This window comes from Bombus vosnesenskii, unplaced genomic scaffold (genome assembly GCF_011952255.1).
Source record: "Bombus vosnesenskii isolate JDL3184/JDL3185 unplaced genomic scaffold, Bvos_JDL3184-5_v1.1 scf7180000013264, whole genome shotgun sequence".
NCBI lineage: Eukaryota > Metazoa > Arthropoda > Insecta > Hymenoptera > Apidae > Bombus > Bombus vosnesenskii.
Window position 1 is genome coordinate 4,866,493 of NW_022882924.1, and position 26,490 is coordinate 4,892,982.

The 26,490-nt window shown below is 50.4% G+C and overlaps 1 protein-coding gene across 1 annotated transcript in view; it reads right to left on the minus strand.

The window, feature by feature from the left end:
• Nucleotides 1-26,490, minus strand: part of LOC117239704 (hemicentin-1-like) — a 102,291-nt gene that overhangs the window by 30,777 nt on the left and 45,024 nt on the right. Inside the window, exon 2 of the mRNA XM_033505498.1 lies at nt 685-812. Coding sequence (XP_033361389.1) covers nt 685-812 — 128 coding nt within the window. The remainder of the gene's footprint in view (nt 1-684; nt 813-26,490) is intronic.

Here is a 26,490-nt window from a genome sequence, read left to right on the forward strand (position 1 = left end):
AGGAGGTTACAGTGCTGGTAACAATGAACTATCCGGAATCGCGATAGACGGGGGCGCGCCAAGACGAAGGTCCTTTTCTTCCACTCTCCATCTCCCGGGTGCTCTCGGTCAGAGATAACGGCATGCGTGATTTTTCAAATTCTACGTACTTCGACCGTCGTACTTGGAACGCAAGTCGACGAGGGGTAGAAACTTTTTGTTCTAAAAAAAGAAAAATACTTCTATCCTTTTCTCTGCTGACACAACCTTTAATTATCTTTGTCCAATCATCATCATCTTTTTCGTTCAACGCTATTATTCGACGTTCGAAAGACCGACGGTTCGACCTCGCTCGAGCACACTGGTCTTTCTAATTCCATGCACGTCGTCCTGTTTGTAGGTTAAATTTTTTCAAGCTCCTTTCGCGCCAGTATCCTTCTTTCTCTTCTAGTATTCTTTTTCAATAGCTCTTTTAGCTCTTCTCACGTGCGTTTTGAAATTCGAAGGATAGGAGCGGCGAGAGTCACGCAACCGTTTAGGATCGCCGATTTATTTCACAGGCAAATTCGATGAAAATGGAATTCACAGTCGATGGGCTAAATGCCGGACAGCTATGGCGAGTAATAGACCTATATATACCTATATATCGATACGATGCGTCGTTCTACCGTTAAGAAAACTCGCGGATAAATCGTTCGTACTTACTTTTTGATCCTTCTGCCAGATACACTGTCCTCTCTTGCCGAGTACGCGGCAGATCATCTTGGCGTCTTGGCCGGGATTCACCTCGGTATATTGCGGTGACTCTTCGAATTGCTGAATGCCACGGCACACTGTAAGCAAGCGAACAAGCGAAGTCATTAACTCCGACACGGATTCTTGCGAACGATACTTTTAACGATATCGACGGGCGCCTTCAACTTCTCCTCGCATAGTTTAACGCGCGATAAAAGAAATTCTCGCATCGGGGCCGAACCAATGGAAAGTTTTGTTTTCAAGCGATGAGGAGATAACAGAAGCAACCGTATAAGCGTCGGTTTATCCAGGTATTAAAGCAGACCGGCGCTCGTTAAAGTTGTTATTTAATTCGCAACTTCGATAAATTCGTTTAACTCGCCCGTTCCCAGTCCGGACCTTCGGTTTTCATCTCGCAGCTTCCCGATAAATTCTATCAACGGGATAATCGGGTTCGACGGTGAAAACGATGCGTCCTTAATTTTCACGATAGAGAATCTTTACTTTGATTAAAATAGAACGGGTGTCGGTGACGCGCGCGTCACTCGTTCGTCGGATCTGAAAATTCTACTTGGTAAATAACGAACGTCGGCTGAACGGAACAATTCCGATGACAATAGAAGCGGATAAGCACCGTCGTCTGTTATTCATATTTTTCGATGACAAATCCTGCGTGAAATCTGGAACGACCAGAGGGACCGCTCAATGCGTGGCGTTCTTGTCCATTTGACGTTTCGTTTGCAACGTCGGCGACGTGAAAATTTTATGCGAGCGAGCGACCACGGCCGCATCGTTCCCGTCGGATTGCAATGTTAAAAATTCAATTTTTTCACCGAGATGGGAGTGTTTTTTTTTTTTTTTTCACCAGGCGTACGGTTACGCGGCCACGAAAATAACTTTGCAAAATTAACAAACCGCCGTGCCGGTACCGTTACGTCCCCGTCCCGTCGTGTTTTATGGCCGTGAAAATGAACGTTACCTTGCGAAACGACCGTACGACCAACCAACCTTCCTTCCGCGCGCCACTTCGCGTCACGACGACGCGAAACGATGGCCCGCTCGGGATATTGAAACCGTCCCAACGAATGCGAGAACGCCGGCGAGAACAAACAGGCGTGAGTTCGCGGGGATCTTCGATAAGCCGGCGGCGGACTCGCGGAAAATAATTTATAGCGGTGATTCACGGCCGAGACAAAGACCTTAGCCAAAGTTACAGCGTAACTTGCCGAGAATTATGCATTCCCGGGCCGAACTGGCCGACTTATTTTCACCGACTGGCAGAGATAAAGCGGAATTCGCGGAGTTCCGGCTAGTTATCCCGCGAAGGGCTTATGAATTAATATCGCGGGTATCGAGAATACTTGGAGAGAATATTTTAGCGGAATATTCGGGTCGAGGTAGGAGGAATCGGATCGATCGGACGGTGAAATAAAATCTAATATTCATCGTCGTAACTATGCTCGTAGAATCTCCGGTCGAGCCGGATGGCAAGGAACGGCGCCCGAGGAAACGAACCGATCGCCGATCGCCTGTTTACGGTAAAAGTTAAGGAGTTTCGCAACAGGTCGGCCAGTGGATAAATTCGAGGTTTCCCATCTGCCGCTTTACGTTCCGCTCGTTCGTCGAGTTTGTATCGCCCGTTTCGAACAGAGCAGAGCAAATATATTTGCAACAAAATCCAGCAAATTTGACGATCCACGAGGATCGACGTTGAAAGGAAACAAACGAACTGCAGTTTTTCCTTGTCGATTCTTTACGGCCGAATAGGAAGAATCTCGCGCTTTTCGAGGCCAAAACTGATACTCCGAATTCGCAACAGAGCTTTCGTCTCGACGTAGGAAAATCGCGCCATCGATACGCGACCGAGTTAAACGATCGACGTGTTTTCCACTTGGCGTACAGCGGGAAATTTACGAGACCCTTTCGCGAACAAGCGAATCAACGCGATGTCGCGAGCATCGCGCGATAAAAATCCTTTATCCTGTTATTAGTAGCGGGCCGGTATTTCCCTCTTTCTCGATTCCTGCGTTTCAGTCGCTCTTCTCTCGATTCGTCGACGTGCTTTCGGTGCTCGCCCGTATTACGGTTTTCCGTCTCGCTGGTTCGTACTGATTGGCTTCTGAATCGTCCAATTATTAATCTCTCATCTGGTTTTCCATGGAAGGCTAAACCGGTCAGGTGGCGCGTGATAGGTCGTTTGGCGGAATCATTCGACTGTACGTATTAATCAAGTTTGTGGGCCAAGCACCAGCCGTGTCTGTCGTTGGCTTCCCGCGATTCTCTGTTATCTCGTTTTATATCTCGCTGGGGGCACGGTTTAATCGTGGACGATAAACGATCACCTTCTTTAAATCGTTTCATCGCAAACGAGCTTCTCCGTTTATTTTAGCGGCAGTCGTTTGGCGGATTCGCGACCGACTAGCCGGAGCTAATCGCGTACGCTCGATCGAACCGACCGGTGCCAAATCTGTTCTATTAATTTCGAAGGTTCGGCCCGAAAGAGTATGGCGGGTTAATCTTATCGACATGCTCCGTGATATCGATCGAAGAGGGCAAAAAGCCGGAACCTTGTCTAGGAACGAACCACGTAATGCCGTCAATGCGAGCAATTTCACGCCAAGCGACTCCCGCCCCGATTCGATGTTCGATTGTACCCGCGGATTACGAAGCAATTATACCCGCTTCTCTCGTGTCCGATCGGCTAAAGAGCTGACCTTTTCGACATCGTCGACCGTTCGTAATTTGTTTCCGACCCGGCCGACCGATCCCGCGCGCTTATTATTACTCTCGTATCGCGAGATCTTCTTGATCGATCGAGGTTCCTTCAACTCGTTCGTAGAAAAATACTCGTTTCTTTAGCGCTCGAACGTCGGCTGAAATATCGTTGAACTTATCTTCGGTAACGAATCCGCCAGGCATTTTCGGAAAATCTTCGAGGCGCTGTCGGCCGCCCGACGTAATTAATTATCGGTATTTGTCGTGGTAACGAGGCCATTATCTTACTACCATACACTTATATCCCGGAATATTTCACGAGTACCTCGGAGAACGTCTTAGCTAGGAGCGCGCGAACGGCTGAGCTAATTTTCCAGAGAAGACCAATTTTTATCCTCGCGCTTACGCACACCCGGGGAATCCGAAACGATTTAAAAGAACGAGAACAGATGGAATTACGAAAACATGGGGAACCGAGCCAGTTGGAAAGAGCTTCGTGTCCGTACGATGGCTTTTTCCGATCTACTCGTCGGTCGGACATCTTTCTACGAAAATGTAAAACAGATACGGCATTTGCAGAGCTCGGTACTTGCCGCAAAGTTTTACGACCGCCTCTCCCTCTTGCATCGAACTGAACAAAGAGAAATTATCTTGCTCCAGCCGTTTCTCCGGAAACGTAGAAAGAACGTAAGGACAAAAAGAAGCAGCGCGACGGAAAAAGGTTTCTGTAACACGTGTTTGAGCAAGGAAAAATTAACGACCTGTTGTTTTCGCAGTTCGTTTTGCTCTGGCCCTTTCTACTTAATGCAGCCGGTGAATACTTTATTCGAATCGAGGAAACGAATGGGCATCTTAAGTGTTCTCTAAATGAGCGTTCCTCCGCGAGATTAACTCGCGTCTCGCGGACCGACGAATCCACCATGATTGGTCACCGGCGAGAATGGATTGCAGAGCAAATTCTTCGCAACTACAGTGAACGATTTTCCGATAAACAGGGAGAGAGACAGAGGCAGAGAGAGAGAGAGAGAGAGAGACGATCTGTGAAAGCCGGTTACCGCCCGAGCGCATTTACATCGATCCATCGGTACGCGGAACGATAATTTAAAAGGACAACGTTTTCGCAGCACTTCCGCTTCGACCTGTCGATCGGAAGAAGCAAAAAGGAAAACAGGCCGGGGGGAAAAAAAGGGAACGTTACATTGCGCGAGGGATAACAAATGCGCCGGCTGCCGTAACTTGGCGAGCGACGTTGCGACGTTCGAGCTTCCAGCTTCCAGCTTCCAGAAGGGGAGAAGATTTTAGATAAAAGCGCGCATGGAAAAATCTTTGTTCGTACGATCGACGTACGCGTCGGCTACCTAATTTTCCCTTTGTTGAAGTGGTTACCGCTTCTAAGAGAACTCTACATCTGGTCTGTTTAGTTTTCTCAAGCACCGAAGCCATCGACAGCGTGTAGACAAAAGACTGTGACGAAGACAGACCATAAACAGTAGACAGGCGACGTTGTCTTCGGGGTTTTCAGTTATTGGGTAACGCAGCTAGCGTGCGGATCTGGACCAGCTCAAATTGTATTCTTGCTTATAATTACACTTCTATTTAGGTATATTTTCTGCCTCACAATTTATCCACGAGTTTTCTCTGTTTACACATCGAATAATCTCAACACCTTTTAATACGAGCGAGGCGGAATCAACGCGACAGTAGAGGCAGTAAATCGCGTCGGATATATTTTCTTCGGCCGTAGAAACCGGTCTCCTTTAAAAAACTTTTAAAAACACAGCAGCTCTCGGCCCGCACCGCTTTTCCCTTTAATTTATTTTCTCCAGCCGAAACAGTTTCGGCGGAATTTCGCGAATAACGAACGTTAGGATACGTTTCTTCTCCGGTTAAATGAAACGGCGATGTTCGAGCAAAGGGGGTGAATTAAAAAGGAGGAGGCAAGGGGTTGCAGGCAGGTAGAAGAAGAAAAAACTGCTAGTGTCAATATATCGTCGGACCTGTGACAGTTTTTAATCGCAGAAGTACGTTATTGGTGATTCTCTGTACATCGTATTCTCTCCTACTCGAACACCGCATATATTTTTTTTTTCCCGCTGTGTACATACTCGCGTCGGACTTTTGCCTCTATCGATGTTGCCGTTATATTCACGAGACCTGCATATATCCACACGGTGGTACATACCTTTTCTTCGTCGACGCTCGTCGATGTTGTTGCGAATTAAATGCGACGCGATACGTATCGAACCCGTTACGAGATACACGCGGAGTTGGCCGCACCGCACCGCGTTCTTCCGATACGAGTGCCACGATAGAATGGCGTTCGATATCGATCCGTTTTGGCCGGGCCGGCCTTCCAATTTTCAAAAATGTTGCCAAGTCACCTTTCGCTTCTTACGCGCGTACGCGTGGGGCCTGTCAATCCCTTCGGGCGCGAACGTTCGTTTACGTTATCGACGGCAGCGAAACAAGAATAGGGAAGGGAACGTATCTGCCGTGAATACGAACAGCTTGTAGGATTTGCAAATTTAAATTCACCGTTGTGTCGGCGGCAATAAGCGAGCCGGCAGCGCGATATCGCGCTTTATCGTGATTAAATGTCAACACGATCGGAGGCCAGCGATATCGAGTTATCTAAAATTTTTCCAATTACGAAACTGGCGAAACTACGTACGAGGCCACTTGACCGGGTCACTGGCATCCGATCATCACCGATCTACCGGACTCCACGGTATTTCGTATCGCCGCAACATTTTCATCGGTATCGTGGCCGACGATCGGCCAGTTAACCCGTGTCGTTGCACCGTTCGAAAATTGTTTTATCGCCACGACGGCTTGTTACATCCTTGGTCGCGTTAGCGTCGACTATCCACGCTCCCTACCCGTGTTTCATCGTTCATCGATTAGTTTCGCCAAGGCGAAACGCGCAAATTTAATAGCAACCGAACGTAATCGACGAGCATCGACGACTCTCACCGTCCCTTAACCGTCCCCCCTGCCCCTTCGCCGCTTGTTAGCCATTTTTACACCGTCGCTGATGCATTACGAATTCACAGGTGGAAACTCGGCGGGCGTCGGCTCGTAAAGGGCGAATAACCTCCTTTAAATGCCCGCCTCGATCCACCGGATCGGTAATTAAATTGTTGCGCGAATTAGCGCGAGCGTTGGCTCGTGCACACAGAGCCGCGCTTTTCCGCCCCCCCCCCTCCCCCGTTCACTTTCTGCGGTTCGACCGAGTATCGCGGAATAAAATTTCTCGATGGCCTCTCTTACCTCTATTGCCTCGGTTACGCGGCAAACACGCTCGCCCGGAACGAGCCACTCCACCGAAAAATTACGGTTTCAAAGAGCTACGGGTAATCCTCGTTGTTTTTCGTCTAACTGGTCTCCGAGCGTTTTCCGCGTTTTCCAGCAGCGGCCGTGCGTAAAGCAAATTCACGTCGACGTCACGGGATGTCGCGAGATCGTCGCCAACTGCTGCTCTTCGGTAATTGTCAGGCAAATCAACCTATCCACGACAAGGGATCGAAACGGAACGCACAAGGTTTTGCACGGAAGCCGGTTGAACTCGACGCCGAGAACGCGATTTCGGTTTTCACGTCGTCCAGTATTTTCCCTCGTTTATCCTCGGCCACGGCTTTATGAAAGGCTATCTGTCTTAATATTTGGTCGACACACAGCCTGCGCGAGTTTCGCGCATCGAACGCGAACGCGTTTCACCGACCAGCTTTCCCTCCAATTATGTTGATACAGTCTACAGGCAGTTTTAGCTTTCTCGTTTTTCACGCAACGCGTACGCGGCACGACGATCCTTTCACCCGGTGGAGATTCTCTCTGTCTGATGGCGATACGCAGCCCTGTATTTATTTTCTGGCAAGTAGGATAGTTTTTTCCACGATTGGACAGCGCTTGGGCAAACGGATTTTATTTGGACGGCACTCCGGGAGAAATGTTTGCAACGACTATTGGAAAATATCGGCAACGATTCGTTTCTCTGCGAATTTCCGCCGTCTCCGCTGAGAGTAGATTAACTTTTTTCGCGATACTCGCCGGAGGATACGATCGTAACGAATAATTCCTGTCGGTACCCCTTCTTTTTTTACGCGTCATGATTTTATCGTAAAACATTTAGTACGTTTCGATCGACGCCCCTTGCCCCTCCGCAGAGGCAAAATATTTCCATACGCTCTGACAAAATTGTTTTCGCACATCGTGTAAAACCAACCGTTACCGCTCTTCATATCTGTTGCAATTTTCATTCAAGCGTTTCACTGTTTTACGAATAAAACTATGCAAATAAAACACTCGACCGACGGATTGTCGATTCCTCACGTATCTAGCACGAAAAAAATATTTATTGCCAACAATGACAAAAGTCACCGTGTGTGTGTGTGTGTGTGTGTGTCGCTAGCGTACGGTTTTTTCAAACTGCAATCGTTGACCATCCCATGGAATAAACCGTAACGTTAAACGTAATCGCGCGAACGCAAAGGATCGCGCTGTCGCGTCGTCGTCGCGAAAAGTTAAACGCGCTGAAACGGAAAAAGGTGGCCGCGACAGCGCAGTGCCGCGCAAACTTCTGTTTCAATTCGGATTACAGGAACGCGTAAAATTACCAGGCCGGTGTAATATACGAGTGACGTGGATCGGGTATTAAATTACAGTAAAGGATAGGAGGGAAGGGCCGTATCAAAATTTCGTAGGAAACGTTTCAGCACTTTTCGAGGAGTGTCGGTGGAAATCTAATTAACGCGAGTCCGTTTTTAGCTTGGTTTTTTGACGGGCGAAAAAAATTTTTCAGCGCAAAAAATAGGGGATAGGAGCAAAGGAAATAAATGGGGAAAAAAAGAGAGCGGCGAGGGAAAACGGGCAGCGATCCTCCGCGATTTCTGTATCCCGTGCAGCGGCGCGCGTTGAAATCCACAGTTTCGATCGATTTAATCTTTCGCATTTCCGACGTAAAACGTCATCGAGAACGGGTCAGTCGAATTTTTTCTCTGCCTGAAATTTTCATACGGTCCGCTCCACAATTTAATCTACACCCATCCCATCTCTCCCCTGTCTCTCTCTCTCTCTCTCTCTCTCTATCGGCGTAGCTTCCCTTTTTTTCCCCATAGCCCCGAAATAGTTGAACGCATTAATCCCCGAGGAATTCGCTGGCCAAAGCGACCTATATATAATGAAAGCTATTAGAACGATCATTGAAAACTGCCACGGTTCCACGAACATCGTTGACCATCGCAATTTTCATGTGGAATACGCGCGGTCGCCGTCGCTCCGTTACCGAAACGATAAACCGACTTAAACGCGGCATTAAACGTTACGTGGTAATCATCGCGGTGTAACGCGATTGCGAATTTTGCCGACGAATTTTCGCCTTTCGTTTCGTTATCCGTTCGTTCGAACGATCGTTTTCGTCGTATCCAGCTCGACGTCGCGTCGCGTCACGATCGATCGCGAAAGTTGCTGGATCGTGAGACTTGCGACCGCGTGGAGAACAACGGCGCGACTTAATCGAAAAAGTGACGGGCGCTGGATTCGAAGTTTAATCATGAATCTTGAATGAGCGCGTCGAGCCACGTCGTACTCCCAAGAGTTATTTCGACGTTTCCTGCGAATGTCGGTCGCGTTTCCGCTGTTACGTGTAAGAGGCGACGGACCAACTACGAATCCAAGTTTTAACCGAAGATATTTTTTCATGATTCTCGTAAAACGCATCCAGGGAAATTCCGTTGTGACGCGCGTGACCCGATTCTCCAGGCCGTGCAATCTGTTCGGCCCGATTTCGCGCCACATCTGCCTGCAACGTCTATTTCTATACCGTGCGAGAATCCCGAAAGGCACGACGACGTTCCTTTAAGTAATCACCGCCGGCTGTTTCGCGTTCGTTTCGATCGCGATCGAACGTGGGATTTTCATTTTCTCCTACGCCAAGTTTCTCGCCATTTCAGAGAGTGGTGGCGCACACACGGGCGCTCGGTGTACCGCGTCAGCCGAGTTACGAGCTTTCCACGTGCTTTCGTCGCGACGCGACACGCGTTAAACGTTCAAACAGGCGAGAAAGAAGGAACGTTAGACCGATTGTTATTCCACAATTACGACTTCTCCCCGATGGTGTTCTCCGCGCCCTTTACACGGTTAACGAGGCAGCTGTGCGAGCACGTTTTTAATTGCGTTCCTTGGAAGCCGGCGGATCCTGACGTCGCTCGTCTAGGACGAATTCCGGAAACGGTGCGTTACAAAAGCCTCGAATTCAGAGGAAAAACGCGTGCAAGAAAATATCGCGCGCTCGCACGGGCTGACGGTCGCGAGGACGTGTCTCGGGTCCGGATGCACGGTCCATGGTAACGACGTTTCCGTGTTTCGAGAGTCGGGCGTCGTCGTCGGGCGAAAAAAAAGGGCTCTCGGTAAAAACTCGCGTGGATCTCCTCGTTAACGAGGATCGCGCAGCCTTTGTAAAAGGCGCGAGAAAGAGCCAAGGGGAAAAGAGTTTCACGATGAAAAACGCGTTGCTACTTTCTCTGCGAGCGACGCGCGGAAGCTCGCTTCGCTTCTGGATTCTCCTTCTTAAACGTCTGGATCGTCGATGCCATTGTTCGTCCCATACTCGCTGCCATTCATCGTCTCGCGTACAAAGCTGTACGTAACAAATGCGTCGGGCGATTCTTTCGATTTTCCATCGATCCCCGCGTAAAAGACGCCACGTCGCGCTATGCTCGTCATCGTTCGATCAACACCTTCGAATGGCTCGTAAAGAGCGCCGTCACCGAGAATATTCACTCGCCGCGTAATACGAATACTTGTTGCTCGTAGGATTCGAGTCGCGTTCCTTCCTCTTCGAGAGCAAAACTTGTACAGCTTTGCGAACGTATCGATTCACGCGCTACGTTCCGGCTATACATATCGTCGTTGGTGCAAGCTCGCTACACAATTTCGTCCGCCGAGGCTGTCGCTCGCTTATCTTCCGCTCGGACGTTTAACGTTCTCAGTTCGGTCTCGATTGTCCCGGACAATGGAGAACCGGCTATTCCATCACGATACACCGAAATCGCGTAATGAAAATGGCGAGCGCGCAGGGATCGAGGGCTCGGGACGAGCACGGATTCGCGATACGTGGAAACGAGCACGATATGGCGAAAAAGAGAGAGGAGGATCGAGCGTGGTGGGATGTGCGAGGTTAAGGGGGAAAGGGATGGCTGGGTTTGTAGTACGCGATAATTCACTCTCGGTCGCAGAAGCGGCAGCCTCTGGAAATGGAGTCACCACCCCCTACGAGGCACAGGTCCCCGCGGCCCGGCCAAGGGGTGGCCGGCTTAAACGGGTTTGTATCCCCGATGAGGACCGAATTAGGTTAGCACGAAAACAGCCTATACACCGTACTCTCTTCTCTTTCGACTTTCCTGCAATCTACACCACCGACTACGTCCCTACAGCTCGGCCTTCCCCTGCAAACTATTCCACCGATTCTCGTTTGGCCAACTATTTTCTACTTAGCTTTCCGGCGCGGTGTCGCCTCGCTGCGTTTACGCGTTCCAGATGCGGTCGCAACCAGCTGTTCTATCGAAGTTTCAGCGTTACACTTGAGGATACGCGCGCTACTTTGCGTTGTTCGTTGCGTTGGTTGTTCGTGCCCCCACCCACACTCCTCTCCTGATTCAAAGCAGAGATGAATTGAAAGTAACCGCGAATTTCAACATCGACGAGGAAAATATCTCGTTCGAGGAAGATGATTCGATAAGAGGAACAGGTGACAGCCATTCTCGGTAGACGAAACAACGCGCGTAAACTGCCCGAAATCGGCCAAAATTGCCGAATTATTACGCTAATTAGATAGGTGGGAAGCAAATTTCTATGGAACGTAGTGACGCCGTTGAATAGACTTTACCAATACCACTACTACCACTACCATTGAACCGTCCGCTGTCAACAGCATCTGTACAGGCGCTGCAGACCTCGGCCGTTGTGTTGTTTCGCGTTCGCAACAAGCCGCCGATGACGAATTTTGAAAATGCCCGAACAAACTGGTTGACGCGACCGAACGAGCGGCGCGGGGCGCGACAGGGAGAAGGCTCGCGTCGCTGACGAGAATATTCCACGTTTTGTATTTTGATAAACGACCTCTAGAGAATTAAATTCCCAGCTCCCCTCCGGTTAGTCGCGGCCCCCACCCATTTTCCTAGCGTCCAACAGCCGGCTTTCCTCGTTTTTGACCGGACCATCTCGCTCTCTTTTTCTCCGTACCGCCTGTAACCGTAACGGGCCGCGTCCAGAACGTAACACAGATTAATCTGTTTGTTGATCCTATTCCCCTGCGCTTTTTTCGCCTCCGACCCCTTTTTCGTTGCTGTCCTCCTTGCCGTCTCACGCCGCGAGATTTTCTCTTGCGCCACGGCTGCGTCCAGCTGTACCTTTTAAACTCCACCGCATACCTTTCCTCCCTCCGACGAACATCGCCCGTCCACGTCGTTTCATCACACCTCCTACTACCCCGCGTTTTTATTCCCGCACCCCTTTATTTTTGTTCACCACCCATCCTTCATCCTTCAGCGAGGCGCTACGAGACGTTTCTAAACCGGTCGGTGAAATTTCCCATTCCTCGATCGATCGGAACGCGCGAGGAAGACGAATCGCTTGCGAATTTTTCCTGTTTTCTTTGCGCGCGTGCAAGAATTTCCGCAGGGAAGCTGCGGAGAATTGCGCTTAGGCTTCGACGTTTCACCCGGGGTGTTTGGTCGTTCGTTTTAAAACAGCCTGTAGAGGACACCGGGCGGTGGAATCGCGCGCCCCTTTGCCTGCCGCCGTGCTTTTGTTCGCGAAACGGCGCGGCGGTGAAAGACGGGAAACGGTGGAAAAAAGGGAAACATCGAAGTAGGCAAAATTTCCACCCCACCGGCAGAAACGCTTTAATAGAGCGCTTTAATGAAACGCTCGAATAGAGAGATCGAAGGGAGCGACCACGGAAGAATAGGATGGTCCGCTTCGTTCTCTATTTTTCCCGAATGCCGATGACCCACGGGCGGAAGAACAAAGGGAGGGCGTGCGAGTCGAAAGTTGGTTCGGTTGGTGGGTTCTGCGAGAAAAATTGATCGTTTTCCCACGGGCTGGTTGGGCGAGGGGAGAGACAGGTTTGCCGAGGTTCGACGTAATTAAGATCAAAAGTTCGCCTATCGGCATCGCTTAACGAACAAGCAAGGCTATTTCCGAGAAGCTGCATGAAATTAGCGATCCTCCTTTCTCCTTGCCTTTCCACGAAACCTGTAATCGTCCCTGAAAAAAGGCTCCTTTCCATGCAAAGTGCCTCGAGGATATAAACATCGGCTCGTTCCCAGCCAACTTGCCTATGAGATCATTTTTCCCGCTTATCGCCATAGCTAAGAGGGAGGAGATATCCAGCGAATCCTGGCGTGCATTCGAATTCGGATGTCTTTATCAGCCACGGACGCTTTCCCCTTTCCTACTTCGTGTCCGAGCTAGCTGTCGCTTGCTTTATTAAATAGGGCAGTCCTTGCGTACACACGAGGGAACAATGCACAGTCGTCTCTGATCGAATACCTCGACACCCGATTACCCTCCGCTCACAGAACAGCCAGCGTATATATCCCAACGCGCGAATCTCACAGTGGCAGCCAACGACGACGACGACGACGACGATGACGACGATGACGACGAGTGTATTTTGACAATGTCCCTGTGAAGCGTATACCTCGAAACGACAGAACGCGGCAGTAGTCTATGAACCGAGAGAAATGGGAATATTCGATCTTTGTCCGAGTCACAATGGATGTCCCGCGGAGCTGGTAGCCTCCTCCCCGAGAGGTCCGAACACCGAAAAGCGGCAGGAGAAGAGTGGCGAGCGAACGACAGAGCGGAGGTTCGTGGTCGCGAAAATGGGGCACGGTATGCGCTCGTACGTGACGAAGCTCGACGAACCTCGACGATGCTGAGTGTGATTCGGGGCGAGCGCGTGTCCTACGGTTTGTCTCCTATATCACAGCCTTGATATACGGAGGTCGCTGGAGGCCGGGAATCCGGCGGATCTACCGGTGCACGTTTTTAGAGACGCGGGCCCGGCACGCGCGACACCATTTTTATTCCGCTCGTTGTCATTTCGTACGTGCGGCTATGCGCGATTCGCGGCAAACTGCCGCTTTGTGTCGCTCGACGGTGACGAAACTGGTCGTAAACGCCGCTCCGCATTACGCTGCGAACCGTGTACCACCCTCCGCCGCCGCTTCTCTTGCCCCTGCTTCTCTTCTTTTAATATTCCGCCACTTTCCGAAGTGCTAGAAAACTTCATCGGCGTAAAAAAGAAAATACGAGTCGCTGATGATGCTCGCTCGTAACCGAGTTTCACGGGCGCCGTGTAATTTTCCGAGTTACCGGATAAACTCGACGTCAGTTCCGGCAACTTGGACGTGGATGGCGGGGAGACAGGCGTCGATATCGACGCCGACGATTATCGAGAAGCGTCTTCGCGCGACCAAATCTTCCCAGGGATAGAAAGTGTAAGCGCCATCGTAAAGTTGCTCCAACGACTGCGTGCGAGAGGAGGAATTTTAAATCTTACCCGACCAGGCGGAATTTCCCGATCCCTACAGGTGTTACTTCTTCAGATCGTTCGACGATTACGCGGTGGAAGGGTTGGTGTTGGTTATGCAACCCCCTCGTGATTTTCCATGTTCCAAGAAACACGTTTAACAGCAAACGGCGTGATTCGTTGCATCTACTACGTTTACATGTAGAGAAACAGATTTACTTTAGATAGCGGAGTGTAATTGTTTCTGCTAACGAGAAGCATAAATAGCATAGCTTGAAAAACAAGTTCTCCGTCCTCCCGAAAAAGACATATTTCTTGAAAATTAATTCGGATAAAGTATTCGTAGTGTTGGAGTATATTTGGAATACATTGGAATATATCACTTGTCTTTGATGTTTTCGCAAATACAATTAACGTTTTCGAAATTACGTAATTACTACGCTATAGGGGAGGGTCATACGGTCCCGGAGGATCATTTTCTTCTCTATTAACGTATCAACGTTGTTTCATCCTTTATTTATGTTATGAACGTACAAACACGCCTCGGACAAATATTTCTGCGAGATCAGGTCGTAAGGCGACGTCTGCTCGTCTCATAACGAGCATACGGCGAATGCACATCGCACGCAAAAAAAAAAAAGAATATTTCGAATTTGCCTCGCGTATTCACTTTTGATCCGGAGACGTACGAAAGAAAGATTTTTTTCCGACTTTTATTAGTCTCGTTAACCTCGTTTTCCTGCAACTTGCAAAGATGTCTTACCTGCGCGAAACACGCGAAATTCAATGAAATTCTTTTTCATTTACTTTCACCTTTCATCGTAGATAACCGTCTTGCTAGTTTATAAACGTTTTACGCAAAAACTTCAAGCAGTTAAAGTTACGAATCGGATTTTACCAAGAGATATAGAGCTGTGCAACCATATTATCGCCTTTTACCTCTACCCTGGCTACAAAGACCGGACTATATCGAGGGAGATACCGGATCACCAAGAAGCAGTACGTGGCTGGGTACTCGGTTTTCGCTCTTATAAGGAATTCACGAGGTTCCACTAAACCCGCCTCGCCGATTAAGGGTTAAGCGCTCGTGAAACTTCGCGATAGCGATACTTCCTACATACTCGATCGCTGCGATAATTCTTCCGAATCCCTTATACCGATCGACGATCCTATTTACTGCAGTTAGTCACGCCGCGTGCTACGAATCTGTCCGTTATTGTATCGGTTGAATCTGTGTCGCATGACGAAATTTATCACGGCAACGCGTCTAACTGCACGCAAATATACGCGCGTGTAATTCCATGCGTCGGTCGTCCCAGAGCGGCGCGTTGGTCGGGCTTTAACAGCGATATACAATGTACAGCCGCAGCAGACTCGACGCGATCACGCGTGTTCGCGTATTCCTATTGGTGCGCGTGAATGGACTAGCCTCGGCTAGATCCCCGAGGTAATTAATATTAAGTATCAAAGTAGTTGCCCGGAGACTGCGGCTTCCAGTTCGCTCGTATGTAAGCTCGATTTCAGCTCACGGACGCGCACACCAGATCGCGACGTCCGATCGATTTTAAATCTGTTTTCGGCAAAATTGAAAAATAAACGGCTCGTCTTGCGTAAGTTACGAATACCTTGAAATTAAAATTATTCAAACATTTGCCCACGAAGTTTTCTCATTGGCCGCTCCTTAGAAGGCGAACTTTCTCGACGATTTTTCAGCCTCGTTCTTCGCGTCTAGTTCTTTCGGTAAAAGGAAGAGCGCACGGTGTTTAGATATCGTTCACAGCTACGTACGATCCAGCCATAATGCTGTCGATGCGACAAATAAGGTCGCTCCGAAGAGATACGATTGGTTCGCTGCAGTGGCAGACTGTTCCCGTTGGATTGAACGGGTCATTCCAGTGACCAGGCACGGCCGGTATAGGCAATGTGTAGATTATTCGTGTACACAGGTCGGTACACACGCGACAGGCTTAACGATCTGGTCACGCGCGCGGATATTAATTCCGTTAAATCGCACGGATAAGCCGGCGGACGACGAACCGAGGGAAAAACGTGGGAAATGAAAAACGGGGCCGATGTGTTTCGCGGTGGTCCGACCGATATTTTAACCACGAACGAACGTGGAATTTATCCTAGCGGCGTTCCCAGCCAACGGTTCGTTACGGAGAAATATCGATGCCGCACCCCGGTGAATTTCTTGCTTCCGTCTCGCGCTACCTTGCCGCTGTTGCATCTTACGTAGCAACACGTACGAACCATCGGATTAGTCGCGTATCGTAAAACGGTATATCTCGCTCGATTAATCTCGCCGGTCTTGTGCCATTGAGATACGACGTTGCGACGAACCACTCGTGCACGGTGTTCCCTAGCAGCGGCATCGAAACGCGATTCTTCTTTCGGCAAGCGCGTCGACCCACGCCGATACCTCGCGATGGATACTCGGCCACGAAGAAAGGAAGGAAGAAAGGAAGATCATCAGCATCGACGGATGCTTTTAGAAAACCATTAAACCGGCAGCCCTCGCCGATCGTTCAACCCCCTCTCTTTGCACCCCTTGATTTTAGTTCTCGCGCAGAGACGGGAAAAATCTCCGAGCACGCTCCGCGAGAGTCGTTGAATATTTATTCAAGCCGCGTTTCCAGCCTGCACGGTTGGAAATAGATGGGAGTGCATACGACCACCGCCTACGTACGCGGCCTCGCACTCGGAATGCAAAATAAAAACATACAACGTTAACGCACCATCCTGCCATCGGTTTTCGCTCTGTTCCGCCCCTTCGCGTCTCGTTGTATCCTTTTTCTACGCACCCGGCAAGCATCGGTCCTCGTGTCTCTTCGCGAATCCTCGACCCGCCATGCTATCCTTTTTCTCGTCCGTTTAGTATTTCGAGCCGCGGCGAAACGAAAGGACGGGCCGTTTCGTTGCCGGAGGAATGACGCGAATGCGCGTCGTACGAGGAAACCATCGGGTCCGGTCTATGCGGAAGGGAAATCACGTGGTTCCGGCTAGGTGATCAAACGAACAGCAGCGTATGTGAGGCACGTGCCGCCGATGTTCATAGGTGCGCTTCGACATAGCTGGCATTTTCCACGTTGGAACGCTCCGCGCTATCGGACAAAGGGACTCCTAATAAATTCCATTCGACTCGGTATCGAACCGCGACCCGGCAAGGATTTTTTTCATCCCTCCACCCTCCACCCGCCCCGCTTCTCATCGACCGCCCGGCTAGCTTTCGTCGTCGTGTTCTCCTTTTCTTTCTCTCTCTCTCTCTCTCTCTCTTCTCCAGTCCTTTTCTTTCGCAAAACCACCGGTCCAGCTCGTTGGAATCTCGCGACCCGTTAAATCGAGCCAAGCCGAGATTTACGATTACCGATTCTTACTCCCGCCCCGTTTTATTTACGAGCCGTGCCGAGAGGCGCAAAACGATCGAGACTCCTTTAACGGTCTGCCGGGGAAAACACGTTCCCTTTAAATACGTCGGTGCGCGAAACGCGTCTACGCCAATGTGTCCCAGTGGCACAGGATTGTGTCTCGGTAGGGCGGTGAGGAGGAAGTAGGAATGAGAGAAACAAAAAAAAAAACAGAGAGAGAGAGAGAGAGAAAGCACGCGGAGTGGCAGCGGTGGACGGTGGAGGCGGCTACAGCGGCGGCTTCTGTCCCCCGCCCCCTTTTCTACTTTATTTGCTTTGCAGCCACGGGAGGAGAGGGAGCGGTGGTACGGTGACGAGGGTGAGGAACGACATTTTTCACAGAGCCGCGTGCTTTCAACTGTTATTTCAACGAAAATTCGCCAACGGCTCGCCATTGTCCCCAACCGTGCACGGCTACACACGCTGGCTCAGATATTGCCGCGATTTTTTTCCCCGCCACAGAAACGAGGAACGTATGCCGTGGCGCGTATCGCGCGCGCGCGCGCGCTTTGGGATTTTACTCGTTGGTTTGTCGGTACCGCGTGCTATTTTCCAAATGCAAATGACTCCGCGAAACGAGGGCCAACTTCGAAACGGTTCGATGCGTATGTCTGCGCTTGTATTACTTGGGCCAGGATGCGCGTCGAGGATATAAGATTATCTCAAGCTTACGACACGAGCAGCGCATCTGGCTATTTTTGGCAAGTTGGAATTTCCAAATTGCACGTTACAGAGTTTACAACTCGGACCGCGTCGACAGCTTAATTAGCATCTTAAGCGGCCGACGAGTTCGCTCAATTGCAAACGACGCGTCGTAAACTTTGACACCAGACGAGAACTCGATAGTAGGCCAGCGGACCAAGTGCCTACCGGGACGTTGCGCTACGCACCCTCGGCCAGGAAAAACACACCGGTTTGAGAACAGAAGTAGTAACTTAACTTCATACTTCACTTTGTACTGAACTTTATACCACACAGATTTCGTACTAGACGCTTACGTTCAGATCTCACGTTTCGAACACACTAAACGCTTAGGTTCGTACTTTAGAAGTCAGATCGGTCAGAGTACAACACGTCAGGCAAGACACTTGGAGAGACGCTTCGAAGAAACACAAAATCACGATCGTACTAAAACTCTTTGATCTATCCTCCGCCTTAAACCACGTTAATATCGTGCAAGGTTCGCGAGTCTAATCGAAGGATTTCGAAGCAACTGATCGCCGACTGAGGGCCGTAACGAACGATGCGTCACCTCCGGTGGCGAGTGAAAAGGCGACGCGCGACTTACGAAATCAACGGCGCCGATCACTTCTCCCGTTTTCTCTGCTGGAAACGCGCACGACGACGCGGCGTGTTGGTCGTAAGCGATTGGAAATCCGTCGTTAATCGAGGAAACTTCTGGTTTTTCAACGATTTACGACCGCAGAGGAAAAGATTATCTCGCTCGGTGCAATGGACTTAGGTCGAAGCATCGCGAAAGCGGGTGCGCGTTACAGGAACGCGAAATTTGAAATCCTCGGCAAGTCGGTGGAAGTCACGTAGCCGCGTTCGTCAGCCTGTAATTATATATCGGTCCCGAGAACAAATACTCGACTGGAATCGGTCGTTGCACGAAGCGGGTTCCTCCTTCACGGAATCAATCGTCCCGAGGGAATTCTCGGCGCGTCCGAATAAAATTTAATTTCCTCGGAAAGATCCCGGCCCGAGTAATAGAAAATCTTCCCGATGCGAGCAAAATAATCGATATACCGGCTTTGCTGGCGCCGTCTTCCCTCGCTCGCGTTGCTGCGTCATCCTCGTCCCGCGAGCCTCCTCCGGCTGGCATTGCCGTGATTTGCCTCCAGACCCCAGCGAATCGTCTTCGTCGTCGTCGGTCTCGTCCGTAGAAAGAAACGCGGGTTTCTCTTTGAGAAGCCATATCGCTATTCCGCCGGTCGACGCAGCGGACGAATCGAAAACGAATCGAAAGCCAACCTTGGCGCTGCTGTAAATTTTATCGGCGCGGCTCCTTCGGGGAATTAATCGGCGAAATTGATTAGTCGGGGTAAAATACGGAGGCAGGAGGCGGATCGATGGTTCGCCGTGAGCCGGTGAGATCGTTTTAAAACTGGCGTCTCGTTAAAAGGGGGAAAAGCTGGCGCGGATGGAGGAAAAAATCGATGATCCCCTCGGCCGGCGGAACGGAACATATTTCATTCGACGGGACTGCGTCCGAGAGTCGAAAACAAGGGTGGAAGAGCGAATGCGCGAGGGTGGGAAGGGCTGTGGATGTCTTCCGACAGCAACGGTATCTGATACGTGGCGCGTTCGCGGCAGAAAGAAACAAAGAGGGTTACTAATGACCCGGCAAACGAATCGGTGGCTCGAGCGGGAATGCATTCGGAACCGAGAGATTTCCGGGGAAAACGTTGACCTCGACGTCGACTAATTTTTCATCGGGACCTGGTTCTGGCTCTCTCCCTCTCTCTCTCTCTCTCTCTCACTCCGCTGGACGCCCAACGAAAACATCGCACTACCGAGAATCAGGTTTTTCGCTTTTTCACCAGAGAACTATGTGGCTTCAAACTGTGTAAGGTCGTGGAGGATGGATACCGTGGAAAAACACTTTGCTCGATTAAGAATTGTTTATTATCGATGAAATCGCGGAAAGAGGAAAAGCAGTGGCCTCCTTAAAGAGCAACTGTAATTTCCGCGCGTGTTTGTCCAACGTTCTGCCCGATTCTTCCTATAAATGTAACATTTCACCTAGAATCTAACGCGATCTTTTTTCGACGAGATTCAGCCTTCCCTCGGCGATGGACGAATCTGTTCGGTCGGTGTTTCTACCGACGCGATACTCGGCTCTCTAACTCGCATAACACGAACCTTATTCAAACAGCGCTGCTAGCGCTACGCAAACAAATAGCCGAAGTTAATTCGACGAAAACCGAGAAGACTCGTGCGGTCACTCGACCAACTCGTTCTCGTCGCACGGGATCCGTTTCGATCCGGATTATCGTTTCCACTGGGACGAGAATCTCAACGCGACAGAAACCGATACGCGCTCCACCAGTTTCCTCCTCCTTGATTTTTAATCACCGCCTCTTCGACACGCACTTACGTACTTACATAGCTCTCCTAGTGGGAAACGATCGAACCAGTTTCTACCGCGTGAAACCGTAGAAAGGTGCTGTCGAATGATCGCAATTGTTCGACGACGGACGTGTGTCGCGATAAATATCGCATCGGCGGAACGGGCGCTAGCAGAATCCGCGGAGCGTGACGCGACCGCGAACAACGTCGAATACAAATTAGGTGACAGAGCCGACGAGCAACGCTCGATCCGATACAGGGATCGACGATAAAGCCTACGAGGTGGATAAAAACCCGATACACACTCGGATGAACAGCAACGGAATAAACGAGACAAATAAATGCAGCGAACGGGCCGAATAAATATTACAAAATGTTAAATGTCGCGGCGAGATAATCCACCGGCTTGTCCGCAACCGCGGATAAACGCGAGATAAACAACGGGGGTGAGGACGAAGGAAGGGAAACGCGCGTTTTCCGACGTATAATGCCACGCACTCGCGTCTCGGGGTATTCGTTTCAGGAAATAACGCGATACGCGTTTGGCCCGGTCCAACTTAAGAAAGTAGGTCGATCGTTCGTTTATTTGCTTATTCGGTGGACGGATTCGATTAAGAGCGAAAACTGGGCCGTTTGTTCGGCGGAGCGCGAATGTGACGAACGAGCGGACGAACGTGGAACGAGGGTGGCGCGTAACGATCTACGGGTCAAAGATTCGAGTCGATCGGGTATTAAAACAACGCGAAACGGTTTCTTATTATTTATCGGATAAAATACGAGGATCGTGTCATCGTGCGACTTCGTTCGAGGCGACAAGACGATCAACGTGGAAAGAACGAGGGAAGGGACGGGGAATGACGCGCGAGCGATGACGTTCCAGAGCGACGATGAATGACCAGAGGCGGAAATCGCGCGACGAGTGACATTGAAAAGTTTATGACTGCGCGAGGTGTTTTTGCACGGATCGGATCGCGTGCAGCCATAAAAATCTCTGGTTTCGAAAACAAGTTGCAAAAGGAAGGACGTAAAGGGGAAAGGTTTTTTGTTGGAAAGAACCGAGTGCCAAGAAGGGAAGAAAATTGCCAACGAGATTATCAACGATCCACTGTATTCTCCGTCGTTGGACCAGTCACGTAGAAAAAAAAAAAAAAGAAAAAATGGCAACCGAAAGAAAAAAAGAAGCAACGTCCGTGACTGAACGGCGATCTCTGTATCGGAGAGTCTGAAACCGCGATTATAAATTATTCCCGGTATTTATTTCCATAACGTGAGAGACGCCTCGAGAAGAGGAATTAATTGCAGCAAGACGAGTGGAACCTTTTGTCGCTCCATCGAGGGTAATAAAGGCTGCATTAGTCGCGGGAGAAAAAGAAACTGCGCCTCTGCATATCGCGACGTCGAAAGAAAAGAGAAAGAATTATTCAAAACGCGCGGATCCGTAGAAAGGAGAGTAAGCCCGCCGATGGAAACGTCAAAGAAGGCGACGTGACTTATCGACGGTCTTTACCACAAAGTGCAATGCCGGTCTCCATCCCCCTCGTCGTTTGATCCTCCACGCGCGATATACATTTGTAGGTTCTGGTTGCACCGGCAACCAGGAAAACGCCTCTCTGACTTAAGAATTCCGCCTTTGCCGTCGCGAAACCTGCGTCTCTCGTTCCACCTTCGTTTCGCCGGTGTTGCGCGTCATTCTAACGAGTCGGATTTTCGTCTACTTTCGCGTACGAAATCCACGGCACGCGCCTATGTCGGCGAAAGGGCCGATAAATCGATACACCTGACCCGGGACGCCGATCGACGTCGGTTAGCCGAGAAATTGCTTCGGCTGTTTTATCGTTTGAAAATCCTTCCCTCCGTTCCTCCTTGCGTCGCTACGGTTTTCACGGGATTCAATTAAATCGGAAGACGAGCGCACTGCTGGCCGCCAACGCTCGTTCTCGATTTATCCGGACGCGATCTCGGAAAGAGTCTCGGTCGGAATCTTTCGCTTCGTTCGAGGCTCGAATAATCCGCTCGACCTCGATCCGAACAGCACAGTGCAATTTCATATTCGTCACGCGTACCTAATTTCATTAATACCCTCGGGGATCGATGGCTCCGCTAATGAATTAATATCTTCGCGTGTCGGATGAAAAGCAATGGGTTGATTTTCGCGCGCGTACAGGCCGAGGTCGAAACGAGTCGATCGCGATACTTTCAGCCACGCCAGCTAGCAATAGGATATCGGAACGATCGAAAACACGAAGGCACAGTGAGAAATTTATACGTTTTCGAAGGGCCCTCGAACGATTCGGTCCTTCGGGTATATCGTTCGTGAACGCTTTCTCCCGCGAGCGGCTAGAAATGGAGCGGAACGAGCACTGCCAATAAGCCGCTTTCCCATGCGCCCCGCGATTTTATTATCGGCTCCGATTCTCTTCTTCGATCGAGTGCCTCGCGGACCGATCGCAAAACGCGCTACGCGTTTCTATCCCTTTTCTATACCCCGCAAACTTTCGCAAATCGTATCGAGTTCTCCCGCTACGTTCCATTGTTACGATTCTGTCGTTGTCGTAACGTTTGCAGATTTCGCGCTCTACGTCGCTCTACCTTCCCCTCGCCTTGCAAACGATAACAATCGGAACCTTAAAAAGCTCATGAAAAAAAATCATCGCCGCTAGATGATAACCCAACGACGCTGTCCTCGCGCGATAGCTGTCCACCGAGGAGGACGTACGACGGGAACTCGTGGAAGAGGACGAAAGCCTGGCCAGGTCCGAGAATGCCGGTTCGTCGACGCGGATACGATTCTAAGCAGATTTCCACGAAACATCCAACAAATAGGGAACCGTTTGCATATGCATGCGAAACGACGCGGTGCAGGAGAGCGCAGCGCGCGTCTACTCCGGCGTGGCTCGCCGCCACCGGCGCGGATGTCGAGATCCGCCGGTTACTCTCTCGCAGCCAGCTACGATGGATGCCTGATGGCTCAACTCGATATACATACATATCGGATAGCCGCGCATTAAGCTTTGAATTACGTGACTCATCATGCAGAGTGGAGCTTAATGCCTGAGCTTGTTAATTACATGCAGGCACCGAGCTCCCTTTCGTTCCGCCTCGCTTCTACCCGGCCTATCCTCGCCCGCTCGTCCTCCTCTACGTTCGCCTCTCTCGTTGTTCTCGCGATCAAAATCCGACGATGCGTGCGGCGACCTGACGGGTGACGTGACGCGCGTTAAGTCGCCGACTCGCGACCGCAAATGCCGCGCGTCGAACGCGAGACCGGTCGCAGCACGGATGAAATTATTTACGATCCGCGACGCGTTTCAGCGCACGGACGTTGCGCGTTCGATCGACGCGTTACGGACACCGGTTGATATCTCGCGAAAGCCAGGATCGGCAAGAGCTCGAGATATCGGCGATATCGGGACGATAACGTTGATATCGCGGTCGAAGGTACGAACGGTGAATAGAATGGTGGCAGAAGAGAACGAGAACCGAAAGTATTAAACGGTGAAAACTCTCTCGTGGAGGATCACGCAGCCCGATATATCCCGGTCAAAATCGACGCACCACGCTACCCCTCCGTCCCGTCGCTCTTTTCTCCGTGGTGCATTCGACCAATACGTTGGGAAAACTGGGTCGAACGTGATTGGCTTTTTTCCTGATTTTATTGTGCGTATTCGTTGCGTCGCGCCGCCGTGGTTTGATGAAAACTGCTTGATCGGGAGAACGTGAATGGGACTCGTGGGCGAAAATGAGCAGCAACGTCCGCGTGCCCGAGCCTATCGTAGCCTACTCCTGTATCGATTATTCTTTTCCAACGATCTTTTCGTCTCGTTCGTTTCGACCACCGAACTCGCCAACCTTCTCGAAACATCGCAGAACCGACAGACTACGAACCCGAGAGAGCATCGGGAATTCGCAGACAAGCAGAGAACTGTTCGAATCGAAACGACAGACAGTGGTTCATCGTCGTACGTGGCGCGCGACTTTTTTCTACGGCCGTGACACAGCGACCGCGAGCGCGTATTTCACGATAACGGTGACGATAAATCTTAAAAGTCGAGCATCGCGTGGCTCGATGGCGCAGCCACGGTGCATCGATCGGCCGCATACGGTTCGTGGAATTCTTCGAATGGAATTTCAGGTATGCGATCGAGGATGTAGTCTTTGAAGGTTCGTTCGTTCGAGTTAATGGACCAGGGTAGGAGGATCGCGCGGCGAGTCGTGCCGCGTCGCTTCATTCGCGCTGCAATCTTTCAAGGATACTAGGAAGGGCGAGAGTGGCACGGGCGAGTGGCGCAAAGGCCGTGGAATTCAAGACGCGAAACGGGAAAGTTTTGCGGGACTAAAACGACCCGAGCCAAAGTTCTCGAGAGTCCGCGGCGAGAATCGAACCGCGACGAGTTTCATTTGCGATATGAAACGGTGCGGGTTCTTCTTCTCGGAGTAACGTTTTGGTTTCTTAACGCGATCGAAAAACTTTGTCCGATCCAGCCGAGAGAAAAGGAAAAATACGAATTTCCAAAGGAACGTTCGTTAGCCGTTTGGACGGCGAGTGGCCTGTAACTCCGACACGGTTAATTACCAAAGGAAAATATCACCCGAGTTACAAGCTCCTCTAATCACTATAACGCGGCGCTGGGTAATTTCGAGGGATACGAACAAATTCCTGCACGAGATTCGGTGTAACGAGCGCAAAATAAACGATAAAATATCACGGTGGAACGAAAGTCTCGCCGGTGGCTCATTAACCCTCGTTTGGAGAGCAAGTCCGGATTCCCCGATGGTTGTCTTTCTGCCGTGAAAGAAAACGCACCGTGGAGACGAAACGGTACGCCACGTGTTTCCGGCGCAAAGTGCAAGGACCTCCGCTCCGGTCCCATTAGTCGCCGCGGAGATTGGAATAAATTGATACGATTTACGGCAAGGGTGGCATCTTTCTCACCGGCTACGATCGCAGAAGCAACCGAAGCCAGGGCAAGATTCACGACGGAGGGTGAACGTCAATTTCGAGAGGCTGCGATGGTTCGCGGTTAAGCGATGGGAGCAGATCCTCGGAGCGGTGAGCGAGCGTTTTCCTCTCGTGGAAGCGGCTCCAACTCCGTACCATAGCCGCCAACTTTGTCTTCGTAGCGCTATTAGGCGGTCCGGAAACTCGGATAAATCACGACCATTTCTATCGCACCTAGACGCAAGGGTATGTCTCATCCATCGCGAATTCCAGCAGGCAAAGGGCAAAGAAGTTACGAATAACGGGAAATCGGAAATTTATCGACCGCTCCGGTTGTCTTCCTCGCGAGACAAAGTCTTTTTTTTTTATTTTATTACTATCTTTTCCAGAAAGAAATTTCTCTCCAAAATTCGACGAAAACGATCCGACGAGATCGTAGGCTTGCGATCGACGGCCCGTCGAGACTAATTTAAACGATATCGCGTTGTCCGTTGACCAGACATCGACGAAGAATAAGTACGATAATTATCCGTGGCGATGAATCATACGAGAAAGCGGGAATAAATCGTCGGTATTTGCATAGTCGTGTTTCGAAGCGCGCTACCTGAACCGACGTATCTGATCTTGAGCGAGTCGGACACGCGTCAGTTTGCGTTGTTGGATTTACGGCAACGCGCGATCGCGTATCGTTCCCGACCCTGTTAATTACGCGTCGATCGTACACCGCGGGAGAAACCGAGCCATCGCACGCCTCGACGAACGCGAAGTCGAACGATTCGGTGACCGAAAGTTACCTTATTCGTCGAAAGGAAGCTAATAAGTATCGATGACGACCGACGACCAGCTGTCCTTGTAAATTACCAGACGGTCGTGCCATACGTTGCGACGTCCGTCGATCGTCGGTCGGTAAATCGCGTCGTGGGTCTCGCAGGATCTCACCGATCGCTCGTCTAATTTATCTATTGGGTTGGAAACTAAATGATTGCGGGTTTTGTCATTACCACATGGTGACAAAATCCGCAATCACTCAGTTTCCAAGCCAATATACTTTGAAACTAACGACCGCGTAGACTCCGCGGTCGGCGGATACGTTTACGCCCTGGCGAGGA